General features: G+C 36.9%; 1 protein-coding gene and 1 non-coding gene across 5 annotated transcripts in view; both read right to left on the bottom strand.

Moving 5' to 3' along the window:
• Window positions 1-22,531, bottom strand: part of FCHSD2 (FCH and double SH3 domains 2) — a 303,187-nt gene that overhangs the window by 64,238 nt on the left and 216,418 nt on the right. For 3 of the 4 annotated variants that reach the window (XM_045484109.1, XM_045484108.1, XM_045484110.1), the window contains exons 9-11: window positions 17,504-17,626; window positions 5,800-5,895; window positions 4,460-4,531 (exon numbers count right to left, since the gene is read on the bottom strand). In XM_045484109.1, coding sequence (XP_045340065.1) covers window positions 4,460-4,531; window positions 5,800-5,895; window positions 17,504-17,626 — 291 coding nt within the window. The remainder of the gene's footprint in view (window positions 1-4,459; window positions 4,532-5,799; window positions 5,896-17,503; window positions 17,627-22,531) is intronic. The other variant, XM_045484111.1, reaches the window with a different exon arrangement.
• Window positions 825-928, bottom strand: LOC123602876. Its single transcript, XR_006714629.1, has one exon. It is a non-coding gene; the product is annotated as a U6 spliceosomal RNA (small nuclear RNA).

Here is a 22,531-nt window from a genome sequence, read left to right as displayed (position 1 = left end):
TTTAATAATATACTGTTATTTCAAGAAAGTTAATTTTCACTTCTTCTGAAAAGGGCTTTTGCAAGTAAAAAGCATCTGGATTTTTATAGGTTATTGTATTTCTAGTACTCGTGTTTATATAGGTTCACAATCCCATAATTTTGAAATTCAAAATACTTGGAAAATCAGGTTTTACTTTTTAGTTAAGTTTGGAGTCACAGCTCATTCAGGGCAAAATCTGACTTGAACTGAAGAGAGGTTATTTATAATTCTTATTTATGTTACTTAGTACGCCTATTCAAATGTTTTACTGCAAAAATACTGTGCTTGATCAGGGAGTTCTTCTCCATACCTTGCTAGGGTATTATACAATATACGATATACAGAAAACTCTTCTAAAACCTAAACTTTTTATTTTATTTTACTTTTATTTTATTTTTTAAAAGATTTTATTTTTGGGGTGCCTGGGTGGCTCAGTCGGGTAAGCATCCAACTTCAGCTCAGATCATGATTTCATGGTTTGTGGGTTCGGGCCCCGTGTCAGGCTCTGTGCTGACAGCTCAGAACCTGGAGCTGCTTCGGATTCTGTGTCTCCTTCTCTCTCCGTCCCTCCCCTGCTCACACATGCGCTCTCTCTCTCTCTCCCTCTCTCTCTCAAAAATAAACAAACATTAAAAAAAAAGATTTTATTTTTAAGTAATCTCTACACTCAACGTAGGCTCAAACTCACAGCCCCCATATCAATAGTCATAATGCTCTACCGACTGCGCCTGCCAGGCACCCCTAAAAATCCTAAAAATGGTACCTATGTTATTGATTGATTGATTCAAAATATTTTGTTTTTAAAAAATATGGAACGCTTCATGAATTTGTGTGTCATCCTTGAGCAGGGACCATGCTAAACTTCTCTGTATTGTCCCAATTTTTGTATATGTACTGCTGAAAGCACCGAAAAATTCTGATTTTTGAAACACACCTGACCTGAAGACTTTTGATGAGAGATTGTGGCCCTCTAAGCCACATATTCTAAATATATAGCACAACTTGGAAAGAAGTGGAGCAGACTACACTTGGATGGCAGCTCTTGTGCTTAGAAGAGATGCAGGAACTCATCTGGATAGCTGGGTTGAGCATGTACAGTCTCTTAGGGAAGCACACTAGAGGTGTTAGAATACCAAAAGTAATTCTAAGAGACAATCATGCCCTTCAGTAATGACATGAAAGCAACATGAAAAACAATAAAAATGCTTGTATCTGACATTCTAAACAGATCTTGAGGCATGACTGGTTGGAAAAGCCACATGAGAATATGTCTATTTTTGTAGCTCTCACAGAGACTTTATTTTAAGAGCTATAATCTCAGGCCAGATAAAAAAATGAATGTTCCAGTCTCCTTAGTGTCGGTACCAAGGCATCTATGGAAAGCTCTGGATACATGTGGATGGTTAGAGAAAGCACCAAACCAGAGAAAGCACCAAGACTCATTATATAGGTGGTAGGTTTTCAACAAAGAGCAAGTAAGTCCTTTTTGAAGAACACAGGACAGCCTCCTCTGAACAGCTGACTGCCAGCACTGCTGTTTCTGGAGAGCAACACTCAGGTCTATAATCGGAGCCTTTCATTTTTGGATATTGTGGTCAGTATATGGGTAGGAGGATGGTACCTATTTACCCACGAGTAGGATTTTCCACAAATTCTCTATCACAGTGCTATCATGTTCAGGTGTCAATGCTATAGCACTGCGTATGCAATGTAAGATTTCCAACAGCAGATAAAGCCACTCATTAACAATGAGAATTTTCAGGTAATTTACCTGTAGGGTATATTGATCCCATATAATCTTGTATAGACAAGGATAATTTTTGGTAAATATTTATTTTTTCTTGGTTTATTGAGAAATAATTGACATACATCACTGTATAAGTTTAAGGTATACAGCATGTTGGTTTGATTTATATATATTGCACATATTTTTAATAGATGCATAAAATGCCACACTTAAGTGAAAATTTAATGTGCAAAAGTCCTAAATTACAGCAAATGGCTATTTTACTTACTATAACTTTTATTTACTTATTTTTTATTTATTTTTGAGAGGGTACAAGTGGGGATGAGTGGGAGGGGGACAGAGGATCTGAAGCAGGCTCTGAGCTGATAGGTTGAAAGCAGCAAGCCCAATACAGGGCTTGAACTCACAAACAATGAGATCCCGACTTGAGTCAAAGTTGGATACTCAGCTGACTGAGCCACCCAGGTGCCCCTTACTATAACTTTTAATTTTTAGACAGTAGAATTAAATATCACAAGTAGTGGCTAAAATAACAGGAAAAGATCATATATCAGGAATTTGTCAGCTTTTTTTTTTTTTGATGTTTGTGACACTGTGATAAAAATGTCAGTTTGTGATATCTGTGAAGATCTTATTATTTGCAGTTCAGGAAAGGGTATTCTCATCCTCACCAGAAAATTTGGGAGAAAAGTTTCCTTAGGTTTTTTCTGTCTTTATATGTAGACACGTGTGTTTCCTGTATTATACCATCCCATCCCAGGCTGAAATAGGATAGGAGGTCCTTTTCAAAGGATGTGAGGAAATGTCCTTAAAGGCACACATCACTAGTTCTGGTAATGGAAGGGACATTGAGATGTATGTAGGGCAGACGTACTGAAAAGTACCAGTTATGTTCTTATGATAAGAGTAAGAATGGACACTAATTGTTTGCTACTGGCTGTTGTTTATTCCACACAGATTGCCTTTTAAGTTCATAAACTGTTAACAGAGAGGTTGATGAGATCTACATTGTGGAATAAAAAGGGAGAGCAGAAGTCCCAAGGGACAATCAATACGGGACTTAAGAGCAGAGGGGCCAGGATTACAAAAGTGTTGTAAGATTTCATTATCTTTATACTGTCTTCCATATTTGATATTTTGGTATTTCCTATAGCAATTAGGGGCAAAACTTAAAAAAGTGAAATATGATTGTCTTGTAGAAAGATAGGGGGGGAAAAGACAGTCAACATTTATTCTGTACCACCTATATGCTAGGCATATAGAGTCAAATGCTTAAAGAAGCTCATTTAATTTTCAAACCAAGTAAAGTTTTTAACATTTTATATCTGACAAAGCTGAATCAGAGAGGTGAAATATATATAAACACATAAATAAAGTAAGCACAGCTAGCAAACGGCATAGCTAGGATTCGACTCCAAAGCCCATGATTTCTCATTGTACGACACCTGTATGAATCTCTAACGCAAGCATGACCCATTTGACAGCTGAATGACTCTCCAAAATTGAGATCTTAATATATGTACTTGTCAATTCTCCCTCATAGAACATCCTATTTTGGGGAAGGAGGAAGGGAAATTTTAGGGTACATCTCATATCCTTCTTGGAATAATCTTGCATTAAAAACTTTCAGCAAAAAAAGGTGAAAATTACTCTTTCTAGAAAGGATTTTTGACTTACTGGTATCATCTGAAAAATGTTATTTGAGGATATAAAGACAGGACACTTTGGAAATCAGTAACTCTATATGGAAATAAAGACAAGGAATTCTTTCAGTGTTAACCATGAGATAGCAATTATGTCACATGAAACAAAACTTGCCACTCATCATTGTTACTCATAACCACTGTGTCTTTATAAAACCATTTTGCTCAGTTTTTTTTTTTTTTTTTGGTATATCATTTTAAGGCATAAGTCAAAATAATCATATATTGGGGCGCCTGGGTGGCTCAGTCGGTTAAGCGTCCGACTTCAGCTCAGGTCATGATCTCGCAGTCTGTGAGTTTGAGCCCCACGTTGGGCTCTGTGCTGACAGCTCGGAGCCTGGAGCCTGTCTCAGATTCTGTGTCTCCCTTTCTCTCTGACCCTCCCCGCTTCATGCTCTCTCTCTCTCTGTCTCAAAAATAAATAAATGTTAACAAAATTAAAAAAAATCATATATTAAAATAAAATGACAAGAAATTTCGATTCAACAGCAAGTAAAAGATAAACCAAAAAAAAAAAAAAAAAGGCGGGGGGGGGGGGCGGGTAACAATCATTTCATGTCTTAATTAATTTTGACAGTAATATGTGACTGTTTTCATTTGGACAGTTTGGACTTTTGCAGGAAAAATACTGCAATTTGAACTGGGTCATATTAAAAAAGGCTTCAGTTTTCTCCTTGATAAAGGCAAGATTAGCTCTACAATCCTTTCCAGCACATCTGTTGAGGAAAACTAAGGTGCTTCAGACAAGATGAAAAATGAGAAGTTCAATCTTTTCACTATAAATAGGAAAGAAAAACCTTAATTTATATTAAGGAAAATGGAAAGCCCCAGTTTATGCATTCAGTGGCCTCTTACACACACACACACACACACACACACACACACACACACACACACATTCTTAATCCCAATACCAGTCCCACCCTTCATTAACATGCAAACCCACACATCCCATCTCCCCCACCCTTGACCCACACCCCCCATATACCTCAGCTATGGTCATTCTCAGAGCACTGACAGGGGACAGCTCAATATCCACCAGCTGGGCAGCTTTTAAACTCTGCCCAGTAAAGATTGCACAAGGACAGAAAACAGCATAGTTAGAATCTTCAGGTTAACAGGGACACACAGCTAAGAACATTTAGCACAGTGTCTAGAAACAAAGGAGGATTTCAGATTGTAGTTGAGCCTTGGACAAGTAAGACGAGAGTCTACAGTTATTCTGAGTTTTTGAGGAAAATGGGCAAAGATAAAATAATTTAGTATTAGTCACAGTTTTAAGTCAAGCTCGGTGAACCTGTCCATACCCCATATCTTCTATTGCCCAGCTTTATTCCTTTCAGCTAAAGAAGTCAAATTATAGGACAACGTCACTGGGTGATTAAGCAAAAGCAGATTGATAAAAAGGGCACTAATATAAAGGGCAAGAGTTACAATCTAGAGAAAAATGCTGATTTCCTACATTTCTTTACATAGCCACTAACAGGGCTCCTTAAAATGCAAGAAAAGTAATGAAGATATCTCCAGCAAAGATTTCTATTAAACTGATAGCATGAAATTCTGAGATCATAAATTCCCCTGGTTCTGATTCTAGGTTTACTAAGAGACCTTATGAATAAAATTTGACTTCCCTCTTGGCCTGCCTACATGGAATGAATGTGCTAGATACGCCAACATGTGCTTTTTCAACTTGTAGAAGTTGATTGCCTTTATGTTATCAAATTAGCATTTTGGTTCTATTTTTTTTTTAATATAAATAATGGCAAACATTTTTCATTAGCTCAAGGATAAAATGTATGTTTAATGTCTGCTTTTTCAAAATTGCCAATTTGGCATTTATGTTAATGCTCTGACATTCTAAGAAATCTGAAAGGAATTATAAAGGGCCTGTAATTTTTTTAAAAGCCAAACAAAATATTTGCAGGCACATATTCACTCCTCTGTTTATTGATTCTATTCTGGTTAAAATTTAACCACTGGTTTCTTTGGAACTATGCACATGTGAAGAATTTCATGGATAGAAAGTATGATTTATATTTAAATTGAAAAAAAAATTTTATTGAGTACTTTTTCTTCTTCCCTCAGTTCAGTTTGCAGGTTTCCAGTACCGTGTCTTATAATTTAACCTTGTTTAAGTTGCTGGCATAAAGATACTGGGTTTTAGTCACATTTTAGAAAGAAGAAATGTCAGTTTCTCTGCATACTCACAGTTTTGTTATAAAATTAAGGAGACACACACTCAGCTTTTTCTGTCTAGTCCGAGGATAACAGTCATTTGAGCACAAACATTGCTTAAACAAATGGAATGAAAATCTGGAATTCCCTTACAGTATCACTGTCGCAGGGTTGGAACTGGAAGGGCTGGGGTTTGTGAAATACAGCATTCTCTTGTAAAAACAGCTGAAGATTATAGTCCCGTACGACCTAAAGAGAAAATAAAGTATCTTTAAGTCTTTAATAAGGTTAAGAAATCCAGTAATTGTATTTTAAAGCTTAAGACTTATTCTGCTGCTTTCCAAAAATGAGAAATCATCCAACACTATGTGACCAAAAGAAAATGATAATTATCCATTTTTTTTTTTCATTTTAGATAAGAGTTGTTACTTGTATGTCCTATTTTCTCAATAGTCTAAATATGGAAAGTACTAGTTTAGAAACTAGCCCAGATTTTGGGGCTAAATAATATGCAATATTTTAAGACAGCAAAAAGATAGTGATTATACAAAAAGCTGTTCTTTTTAATGGGGGCAGCGGAATGAAAATAGGAAACCACATTAGTCTCTTAGGTCTCTCCCAGTTATAAAATTTTGTAGACTTCTTAAAGTCTGCTATATGGAGATTGTCGCCCACTAGGAAACTGCTAGATAACACTCTACATAGCACAAAATCGCATTCAAAAAAAATTTTTTTTGAGTAGGCTCCATGCCCAAAGTGGGGCTTAAATTCACGACCCTGAGATCAAGAGTTGCATGCTCTACTGACTGAGCCAGCCAGAAACCCTACCAAATATTATTTTTATAGTATTTCTTGCCACCTTTTCTAGGTGGTTATTATTATTATTTTTTAAGATTTTAAAAAGTCTTTAAGTAATCTCTATACACCCAAGACGGGGCTTGAACTTACAACCCCCAAATCAAAAGTTATATGCTCCACTGACTGAGTCAGCCAGGTGCCCCTAGGAGGTTACATTCTAACTACCATCTTATTGCATACCAATAAGACAGACTAAAAGGAATTCATATAGAAGGGGAATTCTGATACACAGAATGCAGCAAAGCAGTACAGAAAGCCATCTGAAAAGACTTCATTGCACTATATACCCTGGGAATGAATGGAAATCAGCAACATTTGATTGTGCAGAAACCTATTTTCCATTTTGCCACAGTGCTTACTTACCCTTTACTTATCTTTCATTAGCACTTCTGCCAGAGGATGGGCAGAATATGAAAAATTTAAAGGAGCTCTGTAGCTATACCTTAGTAGTCCTCAGAAAAGGGTTTACTGAGAATATGGAGAAAGTAGGGGGTTATATTTTACATTTTATTTACCAGCACAAATCCAGTTCCCTATCGCTCATTCAGCAATTTATTGAGAGAGCTTACCAAACCCAATGTTTAATGCAGTGATGAGGGGAGAATATAGATGAATAAAGATGAATACACAAGGTTAATATCTTCAAGGAATTTATAATCTGGAAAGTGGGAGACCCAGACAATACACAGTTAAGTACACCGTGGAAGTATGTAGAGGGTACTTAGAGAACACAAAAGAGGATGATATTTAATCCAGACTGACGGGGTGAGATGGGGTGAGCAGAGTTTGGGAAAATTTTGTCAGGCAAGGCTGGCTGAATAAACATCTTCTCAAAGGTTAATGTGTTTTTTTTTTCTTTTCCTGGATTCCAGTTTTAAGCTGTGAAAGCTCTTGACACAGCCCTAAGAGCCTCACTAATCATCACGCAAAAAAAGTTAAGAGGATCATCCTTCTAGTTACAACCTTTTTTATATTTTTAACTTTATTATAACATATATAAAACTAGAGACAACGGTATAATGTATCCCCATGTAACCATCATCCAACTTCCAAAAATGGCCCCTCCTGCCCAATCTTGTTTCATTAATAGATCCAACTATCTCTTCCACCCCCAACTATACTGAAGCAAGTCTCAGACATATGCCTTAATCCATAATATTTCAATATGATATCTAAAATACAAGGACTCTTTTAAAAAACATACCCATCCAGGGGCGCCTGGGTGGCTCAGTTGGTTATGCATCTGACTCCTGATTTTGGCTCAGCTCATGATCTCTCAGTTTGTGAGTTTGAGCCCTTCATCAGGCTCTGAGCTGACAGTGTGGAGCCTGCTTAGGATTCGCTCTCTTTCTCTCTCTTTCTCTGCCTCTCCCCCTCTTGTGCTGTCTCTGTCTCTCTCTAAATAAATAAACTTAAAAAAAAAAAAACATGCTCATAAATTCTTATCTTTCAGTACTCACTCTAAATGTCAATGGACTAAATGCCCCAATCAAAAGACACAGGATAACAGAATGGATAGGAAAACAAGATCTATCTGTATGCTGTTTACAAGAGACCCACTTTAGACCTAAGGACACCTTCAGATTGAAAGTAAGGGAATGGAGAACCATCTATCATGCTAATGGTCAACAAAAGAAAGCCAGCGTAGCCATACTTATATCAGACAATCCAGACTTTAAAATAAAGACTGTAACAAGAGATGAAGAAGGGCATTATATCATAATTAAGGAAGGGGTCTATCCACCAAGAAGATCTAAGAATTGTAAGCATTTAGTCTCCAAATTTGGAGGTACTCAAATATATAAATCAATTAATCACAATATAAAGAAACTCATTGATAAGAATACCATAATAATAGGGGACTTCAACACCCCACTTACAGCAATAGATAGATCATCTAAATAGACAATGAACAAGGAAACAATGGTTCTGAATGACACACTGGACCAGATAGACCTAACAGATATATTCAGAATATTTCATCCTAAAGCAGTAGAATACACATTCTTCTCCAGTGCACATGGAACATTTTCCAGAATAGATCACATACTGGGGTACAAAAAGATGAAGATCATACTGTGCATATTTTCAGACCACAATGCTATGAAACTTGAAATCAACCACAAGAAAAAATGTGGAAAGATAACAAATACTTGGAGACTAAAGACCATCATACTATAGAATGAATGGGCTAACCAAGAAGTTAAAGAGGAGATTAAAAAGGACATGGAAGCCAATGAAAATAATAACACCACAGCTCAAAACCTCCAGGAGACAGCAAAGGCGGTTATAAGAGGAAAGTATATAGCAATCCAGGCCTTCCTAAAGAAGGAAGAAAGATCTCATATATACAACCTAACCTTACACCTTACAGATATGGAAAAAGAACAGCAAATAAAACCCAAAACCAGCAGAAGACAGGAAATAATAAAGACTAGAAATAATAAAGACTAGAGCAGAAATCAGTGCTATCGAAACTAAAAAAACAGTAGAACAGATCAATGAAGCCAGAAGCTGGTTCTTTGAAAGAATTAACAAAATTGATAAGCCCCTAGCCAGTTTGATCAAATAGAAAAAGGAAAGGACCCAAATAAATAAAATCAATAATGAAAGAGGGGAGATCACAACCAACATAGCAGAAATATAAACAATAATAAGGGAATATTATGAGCAATTATGTGCCAATAATATGGGCAATCTGGAAGAAATGGACAAATTCCTAGAAACATATACGCTACCAAAACTGAAGAAGAAATAGAAAATTTGAACAGACCATTAACCAGTAAAGAAATCGAATTATTAATTAAAAATCGCCCAAAAAACGAGAGTCCAGGACCAGATAGATGGCTTTCCAATAGAATTCTACCAAACATTTAAAGAAGAGTTAACAACTATTCTCTTGAAGCTGTTCCAAAAAATAGAAATGGAAGGAAAACTTCCAAACTCTTTCTATGAAGCCAGCGTTACTTTGATTCCAAAACCAGACAAAGACTCCACTAAAAAGGAGAACTATAGACCAATTTTTCTGATGAACATGGATGCAAAAATCCTCAACAAGATACTAGCCAACCGGATCCAACAATACATTATAAAAATTATTCACCATGACCAAGTGGGATTTACACCTGGGATGCAGGGCTGGTTCAAAATCTGCAAAACAATCAACATGATTCATCACATCAATAAAAGAAAGGACAAAAACCACATGATCCTCTCAATAGATGCAGAGAAAGCATCTGACAAAATACAGCATCCTTTCTTGATAAAAACCCTCAAGAAAGTAGAGATAGAAGGAGCATACCTTGAGATCATAAAAGCCATATATGAAAGACCCAATGCTAATATCATCTTCAATGGGGAAAAACTGAGAGCTTTCCCCCTAAGGTCAGGAACAAGCCAGGGATGTCCACTCTTGTCACTGTTACTCAACACAGTATTGGAAATCATAGCCTCAGCAATCAGACAACACAAAGAAATACAAGGCATCCAAATCAGCGAGGAGGAGGTCAAACTTGCACTCTTTGCAGATGACATGATACTCTATATGGAAAACCCAAAAGATCCCACCAAAAAACTGCTAGAACTGATCCATGAATTCAGCAAAGTCGCAGGATATAAAATCAATGCACAGAAATCGGGTGCATTCCTATACACCAATAATCAAGCAACAGAAAGAGAAATCAAGGAATTGATCCCATTTACAACTGCACCAAAACCCATAAAATACATAGGAATAAATCTAAGAGATGAAAAATCTACACACTGATGACTATAGGAAGCTTATGAAAGAAATTGAAGAATATGCCAAAAAACGGAAAAAATATTCCATGTTCCTGGATAGGAAGAACAAATATTGTTAAAATGTCCATACTACTCAAAGCAATCTACACGCTCAATACAATCCCTAATAAAATAATACCAGCATTCTTCACAGAGCTAGAACAAACAATCCGAACATTTGTATGGAATGAGAAAAGACCCCGAATAGCCACAGAAATCTTGAGAAAGAAAACCAAAGATGGAGGCATCACGATCCCGGACTTCAAGCTGTTTTACAAAGCTGTAATCATCAAGACAGTGTGGTACTGGCACAAAAACAGACACTCAGATCAATGGAACAAAGTAGAGAACCCAAAAATGGACCCACAAACATATGGCCAACTAATCTTTGACAAAGCAGGAAAGAATATCCAATGGAATAAAGACATTGTCTTCAGCAAGTGGTGCTGGAAAAACTGGACAGCAACATGCATAAAAATGAACCTGGACCAGTTTCTTACACCATACACAAAAAGAAACTCAAAATGGATGAAGGACCTAAATGTAAGACAGGAAGCCATCAAAATCCTCAAGGAGAAAGCAGGCAAAAACCTCTTTGACCTTGGCCGCAGCAACTTCTTACTCAACACATCTCCAGAGGCAAGGGAAACAAAAGCAAAAATGAATTATTGGGACCTCATCAAAATAAAAAGCTTCTGCACAGTGAAGGAAACAATCAGCAAAACTAAAAGGCAACTGATAGAATGGGAAAAGATATTTGCAAATGACATATCAGATAAAGGGTTAGTATCCAAAATCTATAAAGAACTTCTCAAACTCAACACTCAAAAAACAAATAATCCAGTGAAGAAATGGGCAAAAGACATGAATAGACACTTCTCCAAAAAAGACGTCCAGATGACCAACCAACACATGAAAAAATACTCAACATCACTCATCATCAGGGAAATACAAACCAAAACCACAATGAAATACCACCTCACACCTGTCAGAATGGCTAACATTAACAACTCAGGCAACAACAGATGTTAGCAAGGATGCGGAGAAAGAGGATCTCTTTTGCACTGCTGGTGGGAATGCAAACTGGTGCAGCCACTCTGGAAAACAGTATGGAGGTTCCTCAAAAAATTAAAAATAGAACTACCCTATGACCCAGCAATTGCACTACTAGGTATTTATCCAAGGGATACAGGTGTGCTGTTTTGAAGGGGAACATGCACCCCAATTTTGATAACAGCACTATCAACAATAGCCAAAGTATGGAAAGAACACAAATGTGCATCGATGGACGAACAGATAAAGAAGATGTGGTATACATATACAATGGAGTATTAGCCGGCAATCAAAAAAAATGAAATCTTGCCGTTTGCAACTATGTGGATGGAGCTAGAGGGTATTATACTAAGTGAAATTAGTCAGAGAAAAACAAACATCATATGACTTCACTCATATGAGGACTTTAAGATACAAAACAGATGAACATAAGGGAAGGGAAGCAAAACTAATATAAAAACAGGGAGGGGGACAAAACATAGGAGACTCTTAAATACAGAGAACTGAGATTTGATGGGGGATGGGGGAGAGAAGAAAATGGGTGATGGGCATTGAGGAGGGCACTTGCTGGGATGAGAACTGGGTGTTGTATCTAAGCCAATTTGACAATTATCATAAAAAATAATTTCTCCCATCCAATGGGCTATCTTTTCTATATTCTCCTTTTTTAAATCTTTTTTTTTTTTAATGTTTATTTATTTTTGAGAGAGAGGAAGAACACAAGCAAGGGAAGGTCAGAGAAAGAGGGAGGGAGACACAGAATCTGAAGCAGGATCCAGGCTCTGAGCTGTCAACCCAGAGCCTGATGTGGGGCTTGAACCCATGAACCATGAGATCATGACCTCTGCTGAAGTTGGACACTTAACCGACTGAGGTACCCAGGCACCCCTGTCTTTTCTATATTCTTGAGAATGTTCTTCAATGCACAAAAGCTTTTAATTTGAGTAAGTCAAATTATCTGTTTTTTCTTTGGTTGCTTCTGCTTTAATGGCAAAGCTAAGAACACAGTGCCAAACCCAAGGTCATAAAGATTTACCTCTACGTTTTCTTCTATAGTTTTAGGTCACGGATCCATTTTGAGTTAATTTTTGTATATGGAGTGAGGCAGGGGTTCAACTTCATTCTCTTGCATGTGGTTATCTTGTCTCAGCACAAGTCTTTTGTTGAAAAAAGTAGTCTTTCTTTACTAAATGGCCTTGGCAACCTTGTTGAAAATCAATTGGCCATAGATGTTTGGGCTTATTTCTGGATTCTCAATTCTATTTCATTGGTCTATATATGTCTGTCCTTATACTAGTACCACACTATTTTGATTAATCTTGAATTAACTTTTGAAATTGGGAAGTGTGAGTCCTTCAGCTTTGACTTTTCTTTTCAATGTTGTTTTTGGGTATTCAGGCCCCCTTGGAAGTTCCATATGAATTTGAGGACAGGCTTTCCCATTTCTGCAAAAAAAGGTCATTGGAATTTTGATAGGGATTGATTGAATCTATAGATTGCTTTGGGGAATATGAACTCTTTCAATCCATAAATATGATTTCCATTTATTTAGGTCCTCTTCAATTATTTTCAGCAATGTTTTATAGTTTCTCAATGTACAAGTCTTTGAATCCTTTATTTAAATTTATTCTTGGTATTTTATTCTTTAGATATTATAGCTGGAATTGTTTTAATTTTCTTTTGGTGTATTCATTGATGGAGTACAGAAACAGCTGATTTTTGTGTTTTGATCTCGTACCTGTAATTTCACTGAATTGATTTATTAGCTCTAGTACTTTTTTCATGGTCTCTATAGTATTTTCTTTTTTTTTTTTCTTTTTTTTTTTTTTTATTTAAAAAAAAAATTTTTTTTTTTCAACGTTTATTTATTTTTGGGACAGAGAGAGACAGAGCATGAACGGAGGAGGGGCAGAGAGAGAGGGAGACACAGAATCGGAAACAGGCTCCAGGCTCTGAGCCATCAGCCCAGAGCCCGACGCGGGGCTCGAACTCCCGGACCGCGAGATCGTGACCTGGCTGAAGTCGGACGCTTAACCGACTGCGCCACCCAGGCGCCCCTCTATAGTATTTTCTATATATAATTATGTCATCTGCAAAAACAGATAATTTCATTCTTCCTTTTCAATATGGATGCCTTCTACTTCTTTTTTCCTTGACTAATTGATCTGACTAGGACTTCCAGTACAGTAGGGAAAATGGGCATCTTTGTCTTGTTCCTGATCTCTAGAAGGAAACCTTTCAGATTTTCACCATTAAGCACGATGTTAACTGTAGGTTTTTCATAAATGCCTTTTATCTGTTAAGGAAGTTCCCTTCTATTTCTAATTTGTGTTTTTATCATAAAAGAGTGTTTAATTTTGTCAAATGCTTTTCCTGTGTCTTTTCTTTTCCCTGTTTCTTTTGAGATGATAATAGTTTTTTTTCCCTTTATTTTATTAAGTTTACTTTTTGGTTAGTCTTCAAGGTATTAAGAGTGGCAATAACGGACAAGTCAATTTCCAAAAAAAATACAGAATAACACTTCTTTTCTGAACTGTTAAAAAGCTATGTTACTAATTGGTAGGAGTCTCCTTACGCAGACAGAAAGCAAGCACACGTGAACAAACTATAAAAGCCAGAACTACCTTTGGAGTTACTATCCTAGACAAAATATTTATGACAACATCTGCTTCAGTTACATATACAAAGCATTTCATAAAATATTAAGGAGCAAGCTTCATAAATAATTAAACTTAAACAAAAGCTCCTAGGGCCAGGTGTTTCTCTTCAGAGGATGAAAGATAGAGAGAACACGATAATAGCTACAGTGTGTCAGTATGGATTACCCCCCCCCCAAGTATCCTTGAGAATATGTACAGTTACAATTTAGATGGGGGCGGGAGAATAAACTCCTCCCTAAAAAGACAAAGTAATAATGGTGTAGAATAAAAACCTGAAGATTTTCAAACTTCTCTCTGGGTTATCAGATCACTGTGCTGGGTTCAGCAGTGTAACAAGAATAGCATAACAAGCTCTTTGTAACAGAAAAGCACATGGCATAAAACTTAAAGGTATGAGCTCTTCTAGTTTTTGGAACAAAGGGCTCAACTCCTAGTTATATCATTCTTACTTTCAATATAAACAGAAGAGGATATCATTTATCCTCATCCCTGGGGAGCAAGATATTCATATGAGTGAATGCAGAGAAAAACGAAAGCTTATCTCTTTATGTCCAAACCAGTTTATATATTTTTAATTCATTTTCTGTGGAAATAATACAAGCTAAAGAGATAATATAGTATAGTAGTAGAGCATGGAAAATGCGATGTGTGAGTATGTAACCTCGGGCAGCCATATAAACTTCCTGAGTCTGTTTTCTTCTATATAACGGGCATGGTAATATCAACCTCAGAGGATGTGCTTAAAACTCCTAGAAAATTAAGTGTTGTGTAAAATATTAGTTATTCTTTAAGACTAAATTTACCTGTTTTATAAACTAAAAGTAGTGTATCCAACATAACTTATTTTCAGAAAAAGATATTTTAAACAATTCTGTCAGAGGACAATCTCTCTGATAAAAATAAATGTAATAAAATATAATTTCTAATAAAATTAGAAATGAAAAATATTACCCCACTACAATACTCCCACTGAAAGAAAACTGGAAAAACTCATCTCTAAACAGTTCATGGGTTAACAAGGGGGAGAATGTAGAAACAACAAAAAGCCCCTACATATAAAATGCAGTTAAAGTAGAAAAAGAAATTTTTAGCCTTAAGTGGATTTACTTGCAAGAAAGACTAAAACAAAGGATCTAATAGAAAAAGAAGCCTGAAAAAGAATAAGCACATAAACTGTAATAAAGTAGAAAGAAATAATAAATATAAAGGCAGGTATTGAGGAAATAGCAACAACATGAAGAAGTAGAGTAAAAGCTGGATCTTGGAGATTAAGAAGACAGACTGGGAAGTTTGACCAAAATGAAAGAAAGCACAGCACATACAATATTAGAAATGGAAAGGAAGACGACAATAGAGTACCCAAGTTTATACACATATACCATCAAATTTGATAAATAAAATGGACTATTGTCTAGGAAAGTATAAGTTACCAAAATGTATTAAAAAAAGGAACAGGAAGCCTGAATGGGCCAATAAATATACACAGTTTGATCACTATTCAAAAATCAACCACTCCACAAACAGAACAAAGCCAAGATGTTTTTATAGACTCATTCCCCCAACATTCTCTTTTTTTAAATTTTTTTTTTCAACGTTTATTTATTTTTGGGACAGAGAGAGACAGAGCATGAACGGGGGAGGGGCAGAGAGAGAGGGAGACACAGAATCGGAAACAGGCTCCAGGCTCTGAGCCATCAGCCCAGAGCCCGACGCGGGGCTCGAACTCACGGACCACGAGATCGTGACCTGGCTGAAGTCGGACGCTTAACCGACTGTGCCACCCAGGCGCCCCTCCCCCAACATTCTCTTATAGAAAATTTCAAATACATATACCTTAAAATAAAAATAACTATATGCAAACACCCATATACCCACTACCTAGATTCTTCAATTAACATTTTTCTACATTTGCTTTCATATAACTACCCATCTTTCTACCCATCCTACTTTCTATACATCAATCCTTCTATATCTTGTATTGGATTCTGGAAAATCCAGAAAATCCAGGAAAATAGAAACATGATAGGATTTCAAAGCACCAGACTAGTGATTTTTATATTTCTGTATCAACTTAATATTCTATCTACCTACCTACCTACCCACCTACCTACCTATCTACCTATCTACTTTTTGAAGTAAACTCTAGGCCCTACATGGGGCTAGAACTCATGATCCCAAGATCATACTCCACTGACTGACCCAGCTGTGTGCCCCCCAAATTAATATTTTAAATGTTTTCCTAAAAATAGAAATAGAGTCATGGTACACTGAAAACAAGAATAAATATATAAGGAGGTGCTCAGGAAGAAGAGTCTATGCTTCTTTTCTTAAGAAACCCTGATTCCTTTCCAAACAATTTTTTAAGGTATTAAGCCAGTTCCTGCTTCCCCTGCCAAAAAAGAGGATTGAACGAAATCTTTAAAAATAGCTGTTACAAAATGAATATAGTTTTACAAATGCATGCATTCAGCTGGGAAACATTTACTATGCATTTAATGTATCAGAATAAAAAAAATTACTAATCATAAGAACAATTTATCTTCAAAAGGACAGTTTGTATGCTGCAAAAAAATTTTAATCTGTCAGGATCCTGAAGAAAAGCAATTTTGTTTATTTTCTCTGCACACAGTGTGAACATGCCAGCAAAGTTGCTGGATCCTAACACTTTTGAACAAAGATTTACCATCAATGAATGACAGCATGTAGGAGGTAAGGTTAATTTTTTAAAAACAAGATAAAGCCTTCATTTCTTGATCAGTGATAAAATGCTACCTTCCCTTTTGTGTCTTTTTATTATTTTTTACACTGACACATGACCTTGCTGTCCTTCCATATGAATGAGTTGAGTGCATTCAAAATTTATTTGAGTGGAAGGTAAAATTCCCTTTTTTCTTTTAAAGATTTTATTTAAAAAATTTTTTAATGTTTATATTTGAGAGACAGCGAAAGAGAGAGACAGCGCGTGAGCAGGGGAGACGCAGAGAGAGAGAGACAAGAACAGAATCTGAAGCAGGTTCCAGGCTCTGAGCTGTCAGCACAGAGCCCGATGTGGGGTTCAAACTCACAAGCCATGAGATCATGACCTGAGCCAAAGTCAGAGGTTCAACTGACTGAGCCACCCAGGCGCCCCTAAAGATTTTATTTTTAAGTAATCTCTACACCTAATATGGGACTTGAACTTGCAACTCTGAGATCAAGAGTCACATGCTCTTCTGACTGAGTCAGTCAGGCACCCCGAAGGTAAAACTCTTTCAATCATTTCATCTCAAAAGCAATATGGCAGCAGAGTGATATCCTGCACTAGCTTGTACCATTACCTCCCCTTTTCCCCTTTGTGCCAACTCATCAAGAACACCATGCAACTTCGTTAGAAGGAAAAGTGTTTCCAGGAGATTTGTCCTTTAAAGCATTCTTCTAAAGTACCGGTGACTTCATTTTGTTTGTACGCAAAAACATTTCAGATTCTAAAATGGATAACATCACATATTTCACTAAAGGTAACTTACCTTGCTGGAGGTTTCTAATAAAAACTGGAATGTGTTCTGCACAGCTTGGCATGTCTCTAGCTCAGTCCGGCTGAAGGCTATTAAATAATCCTTCAGGTGATCATACACATTTCCATCAAGAGCCTGTAAAAGAGTAATAAACAAAAGCAAAAAAAATTATGACAAAGCTTTGATACAGAACACCTACTGTTCACGAGGTAAATTCAGTTTAAAATCTATTAATAATAAATGGACAAAAGATAAAGATTGTTACATAAACGTACTTATAACCAGTAAACAATCACTTGGGAAAGTGCTGAATCTTTTTAATAAATAGGAACTAAAAAAGATAAAATCCCATATTGGTAAAGCTGTAGAAACAGGATACACTTGGAGACAAAGTTATTGGGTTCTAATCTTTGTTCATCTGTTTATTAACTGCCATCAACCACTGTAGTCATTTTATAACAGAGTAGGTGTGGGAGTTAAATGGAACTGTGGATGTGAAAGGATCCAGGCACAGTGCCTGAAACAGAGTAGACATGCAATCATGTCAAATCACCTCCTCCATTTTTCCTCATCCACTGTTGGTAGGATTAGAAATTAGTATACTCTTACTACAGAGCAGTCAGAGAAAAAAACACAATAGCAATGGTTAGAAAAAAGTGATTTAGAAATACACTTTTGAAGAAACACCAATGAAATGTCTATAAAGAATTTTAAACATTCTTCTTTGTTTAAGCATTTAGAGTAGGATTCACTGAAATTGAAAGAAAAAAAAAGAAAACCGCGAAACATTTGAAAAATAATTAGGCTATGATATATATAATGACTGAAATATAGGCACCAACAAAAACTATGGTAACTATACTGTTGCAAAAGTAGGTACAAAATAATTTTAGGTTAAAAAAAAAGTAAAACAAATAGCATACATATTAGCAACAATTATGGGGAAAGTATATCTATAATAATAGCAATAATCAAAAAAAGGTTCTGGAGTCCTGCCAATCAATGGAAATTGTCTTAAAAATTGAGGTAAAATTTTCACAACATAAAATTCACCACTTTAGCTATTTTAAAGTATACAATTCAGTGGCTTTTAGTACATTCACAATGTTGTGTAACCATCAGTACTATCTACGTCCAGGATATTTGCACTGTCCCCAAAAGAAATCCCATATCCATTAGGTGGTGACTCCCATTTCTCCCTCGCCGCCCCCACCTCTGACAACCATTAATCTTTCTACCTCTAAGGGTTTGCCTAGACATTTCATATAAATGGAACCATATAACACGTGTCATTTTGTGCCTGCCTTTATCACCAGGCATAACGTTTTCAAGGTTCATCAATGTATTAATATTTCATTTCTTTTTATGACTGAATAATATTCTTTTATATGGATATACCACATTTAGTATCCATTCATTGGTTGATGGGCATTTGGGTTGTTTCCATTTTTTGGCTATTATGGATAATGCTGCTATGAACATTTATGTATAAGTTTTTATTTGAACATCTGTTTCCAATTCTCTGGGTATATGCCTACTAGTGGAACTGCTGAGTCCTATGGTAATTCTATGTCTAACTATTTGAGGAACTGCCAAACTTCTCCACAGTGGCTGCACCATTTTACATCCCCATTAACCATGTATAAAGGTTCCCATTTCTCTACATCCTCATCAATGCTTGTTGTTTTCTGTTTGTTTTTTTTAAATTATTCAAGCCATGCAAGCAGTATCTCCTTGTGGTTTTGACTTGCATTTCTCTAATGACTAATAATGTTGGGTATCTTTTCATGGGCTTATCGGCCATTTGTATGCTGTACTTGGAAAAATGTCTACTCAAGTCCTTCGCTCGTTTTTAAATTGGGTTGTTTTGTCTTTTTGTTGTGGGGTTGTAAGAGTTATTCATATAATCAGATACATGTATTTTATTAGATGTATGACTTCCAAATATATTCTCTTATTTTGTGGGCTGTCTTTTCACTTTCTCAATAGCGTCCTTTGATGCACAAAAAGTTCTTGTTTTGATGAAGTCTAATTTAGCTATTTTTCTTTTGTTGCTTGTGTTCTGGTATCATATCCTCAATGGAGGTTTTACAGTAAATAAACTCTTTGTACATCTTATGTCTGGCTATTCCATTAAACTTTTACTATAACACTGATTTTTAAAAAATGCACACCTATCCCCGAAGCACTGAGTAATAAAGCTGCACATTCTATAGTGCTTACTCCACCAGATGGCACCATCAAGCACTTTAAATATAGGCAGTGCAAATGCCTTAAAATTCCTTTCCACGTAGTCATGTAACATCCCAAGGGAGACTGCTGGTACTGTCTGAATACGAATTCCTAACTTAAGACATGCTTTTCATGAACTTGTTAAAAAAGAAACATATACATTCTTCTGATATGGCTTTGCCTTAGAAATGCTCTTGGTAGATGGTCTTAACCTCATGTTTGCAGGAAACAACTGGAGCATTTTTATTTAAACACAGCAAGTAGCAATATAGGCATCATGAGCTCCCAGCCTCTGAATTTTTGATTCAGTAGGCTGGGGTGGTGGTGGGGAGCTGAGAATTTACATTTTCTAACAACTTGCTGCTTGTCTGGGGACCATACTTTGAGAATCACTGGACTAAATGGTCATTTTAACTGATTAGGTTCAACGTTTACACAGACTTAGATCCTGGTGACCCTGTAGAGGCAGAGTGGCTGGAGGCAGAGAAGTCTACCATCCTGAATAGGGTCAACAGCCCAGTACAGCAGTACAGCAGCTATTTTTAACAGAATAATGTCCTACATCATAATTAGAGGCAGCATTATGCAACATGGGGAAGAACTTGAGTTCTGAAGTTGGGTGTGGGTTAGAATCCCAGCACTGTTACTTAATCATTTTGATGGCTTTCTCATTTGTAATTAGGGAAAGTGGGAATACAACATACTCCACAGGCACATTGTGAAGATTAACTAAAGCAAAGGAAGTGACACAATGTTATTCTCCTTTCTTGCCTTCTTCAAAAATCTTCAATGGATTGGCCACATATTGATAACTGTTAAAGCTGGGTAATGAATACATGGGGGTATTTATCAACGTTTATTTATTTTTGGGACAGAGAGAGACAGAGCATGAACAGGGGAGGGGCAGAGAGAGAGGGAGACACAGAATCGGAAACAGGCTCCAGGCTCTGAGCCATCAGCCCAGAGCCCGACGCGGGGCTCGAACTCACGGACCGCGAGATCGTGACCTGGTTGAAGTCGGACGCTTAACCGACTGCGCCACCCAGGCGCCCCTACATGGGGGTATTTATACTACTCTTTTTTATTACAGTGTATGTTGAGAATTTTCCATAAAAAAATAAAAAGAAAGCCTGGATATCAGATTAGGAAAAAAAGTGATGCCACAATTTTTTTTCAATGGTTCCCACTGTATATTTTGAAAAGTCAAAATTCTTTGGCTGGTATCTACGTTCCTTTACCATCTAGTCCCAAACTACCTCTCATTAGCACCATCTCTAATCATTGTTATCTGCACTGTACTCTACATCCCAACCAGACTGAGCCTTTTTAGAGAATGCCACTCACCTTCATGTTTCCAGTTAAGTTATTCTGTTGGCTTGGAATGTTCTTCCCCCCTTCTCTTCATTCAAATAGTAATAACTATAACTGACACAGGCAGCTAACATATACTAATGACATTTGACCTAGAGCTCTTGCTCTCCCTCTTTCTCTCTCCTCTCTCTCTCTCTCTCTCTCTCTCTCCCCCTCTCTCTCGAGAGTAGGTGATTGCTGGGATGGAAGCTGAGTCAAAAATAGCCAAATGGCTATAACTAAATGGCTAGTCTTCCTACCAAATAGAGAAAGTCTGTCTTCAGTAGAAGAGATTTATACCAATTCACAAGAAAAAGCAGTGATGAGAAATTTGGCAGAGTGAAGATGGGAATGGGGAGGCAAAAGGGAGGGACAAGGAATGTCTTCAGATTGGGTGGTTTCTGAATAAGCACCCCCTTGTCCTTTCTGTGATTGGTTACCTGAGCCAACAAATTCCCACTCTGCTCATGCTACTTTGAATTAGGTCTTGTTGAGTTGAGTTTGTTACTTGCAATTAAGAGACTCCTCACTAAAGGGTTCTGAATGAGGGGCACCTGGGTGGCTCAGTTGGTTAAGTGTCTGACTTCAGCTCAGGTCATGACCTTGCGGTTCATGGGTTTGAACTCCACACTAGGCTCTGTGCTGACAGCTCAGAGCCAGGAGCCTGCTTCGGATTCTGTATCTCCCTCTCTCTCTCTGCCCCTTCCCTGCTCGCACCCTGTCTCTCAAAAATAAATAAACTTTTGGGGCGCCTGGGTGGCGCAGTCGGTTAAGCGTCCGACTTCAGCCAGGTCACGATCTCGCGGTCCGTGAGTTCGAGCCCTGCATCGGGCTCTGGGCTGATGGCTCAGAGCCTGGAGCCTGTTTCCGATTCTGTGTCTTCCTCTCTCTCTGCCCCTTCCCCGTTCATGCTCTGTCTCTCTCTGTCCCAAAAATAAATAAACGTTGGAAAAAAAAATAAATAAATGAACATTTAAAAAAAAAAGGGTTATGAATGATAACTAGCTTGTATTGGCTGTACTATCTAAATTATTTCTTTTGATTGTAGTATAAGAAAAACTTTAATTCATCTAGGTAATTAATTGTAAGTAATAATAATTCAATAACTTGCTTTATATTCCTGGTTCTCTTTAATTAACCAGATCTAAAAGTCTGAGGTAGACAATTTTTTATTGCAAAGCTGAATCACAAATACATTCCAAAAGCTACATGTATTTCTTAGAAAATTTAAAGTAAGGTAAGAACTACTCAAATCTTTCAATAAAAGGTAAATGTGTCACAATTATAATATTTGATAAGGGCATGCACAGCGAAGATGCATCTGAGTCCTGTGTAACATTTATTTTTTTTAAGTTTACTTATTTATGGGGGGGGGAGCAGAGAGAGACGGGGGGGGGGGGGAGACAGAGGTTCCGAAGTAGGCTCTGTGCTGATAGCAGAGAGCCTGATGTGGGGCTT

Source organism: Leopardus geoffroyi, chromosome D1 (assembly GCF_018350155.1).
Source record: "Leopardus geoffroyi isolate Oge1 chromosome D1, O.geoffroyi_Oge1_pat1.0, whole genome shotgun sequence".
NCBI classification, from domain to species: Eukaryota; Metazoa; Chordata; class Mammalia; order Carnivora; family Felidae; genus Leopardus; species Leopardus geoffroyi.
Note: the sequence above shows the minus strand (reverse complement) of the source record. Positions and strands in the feature narration are given on the sequence as shown.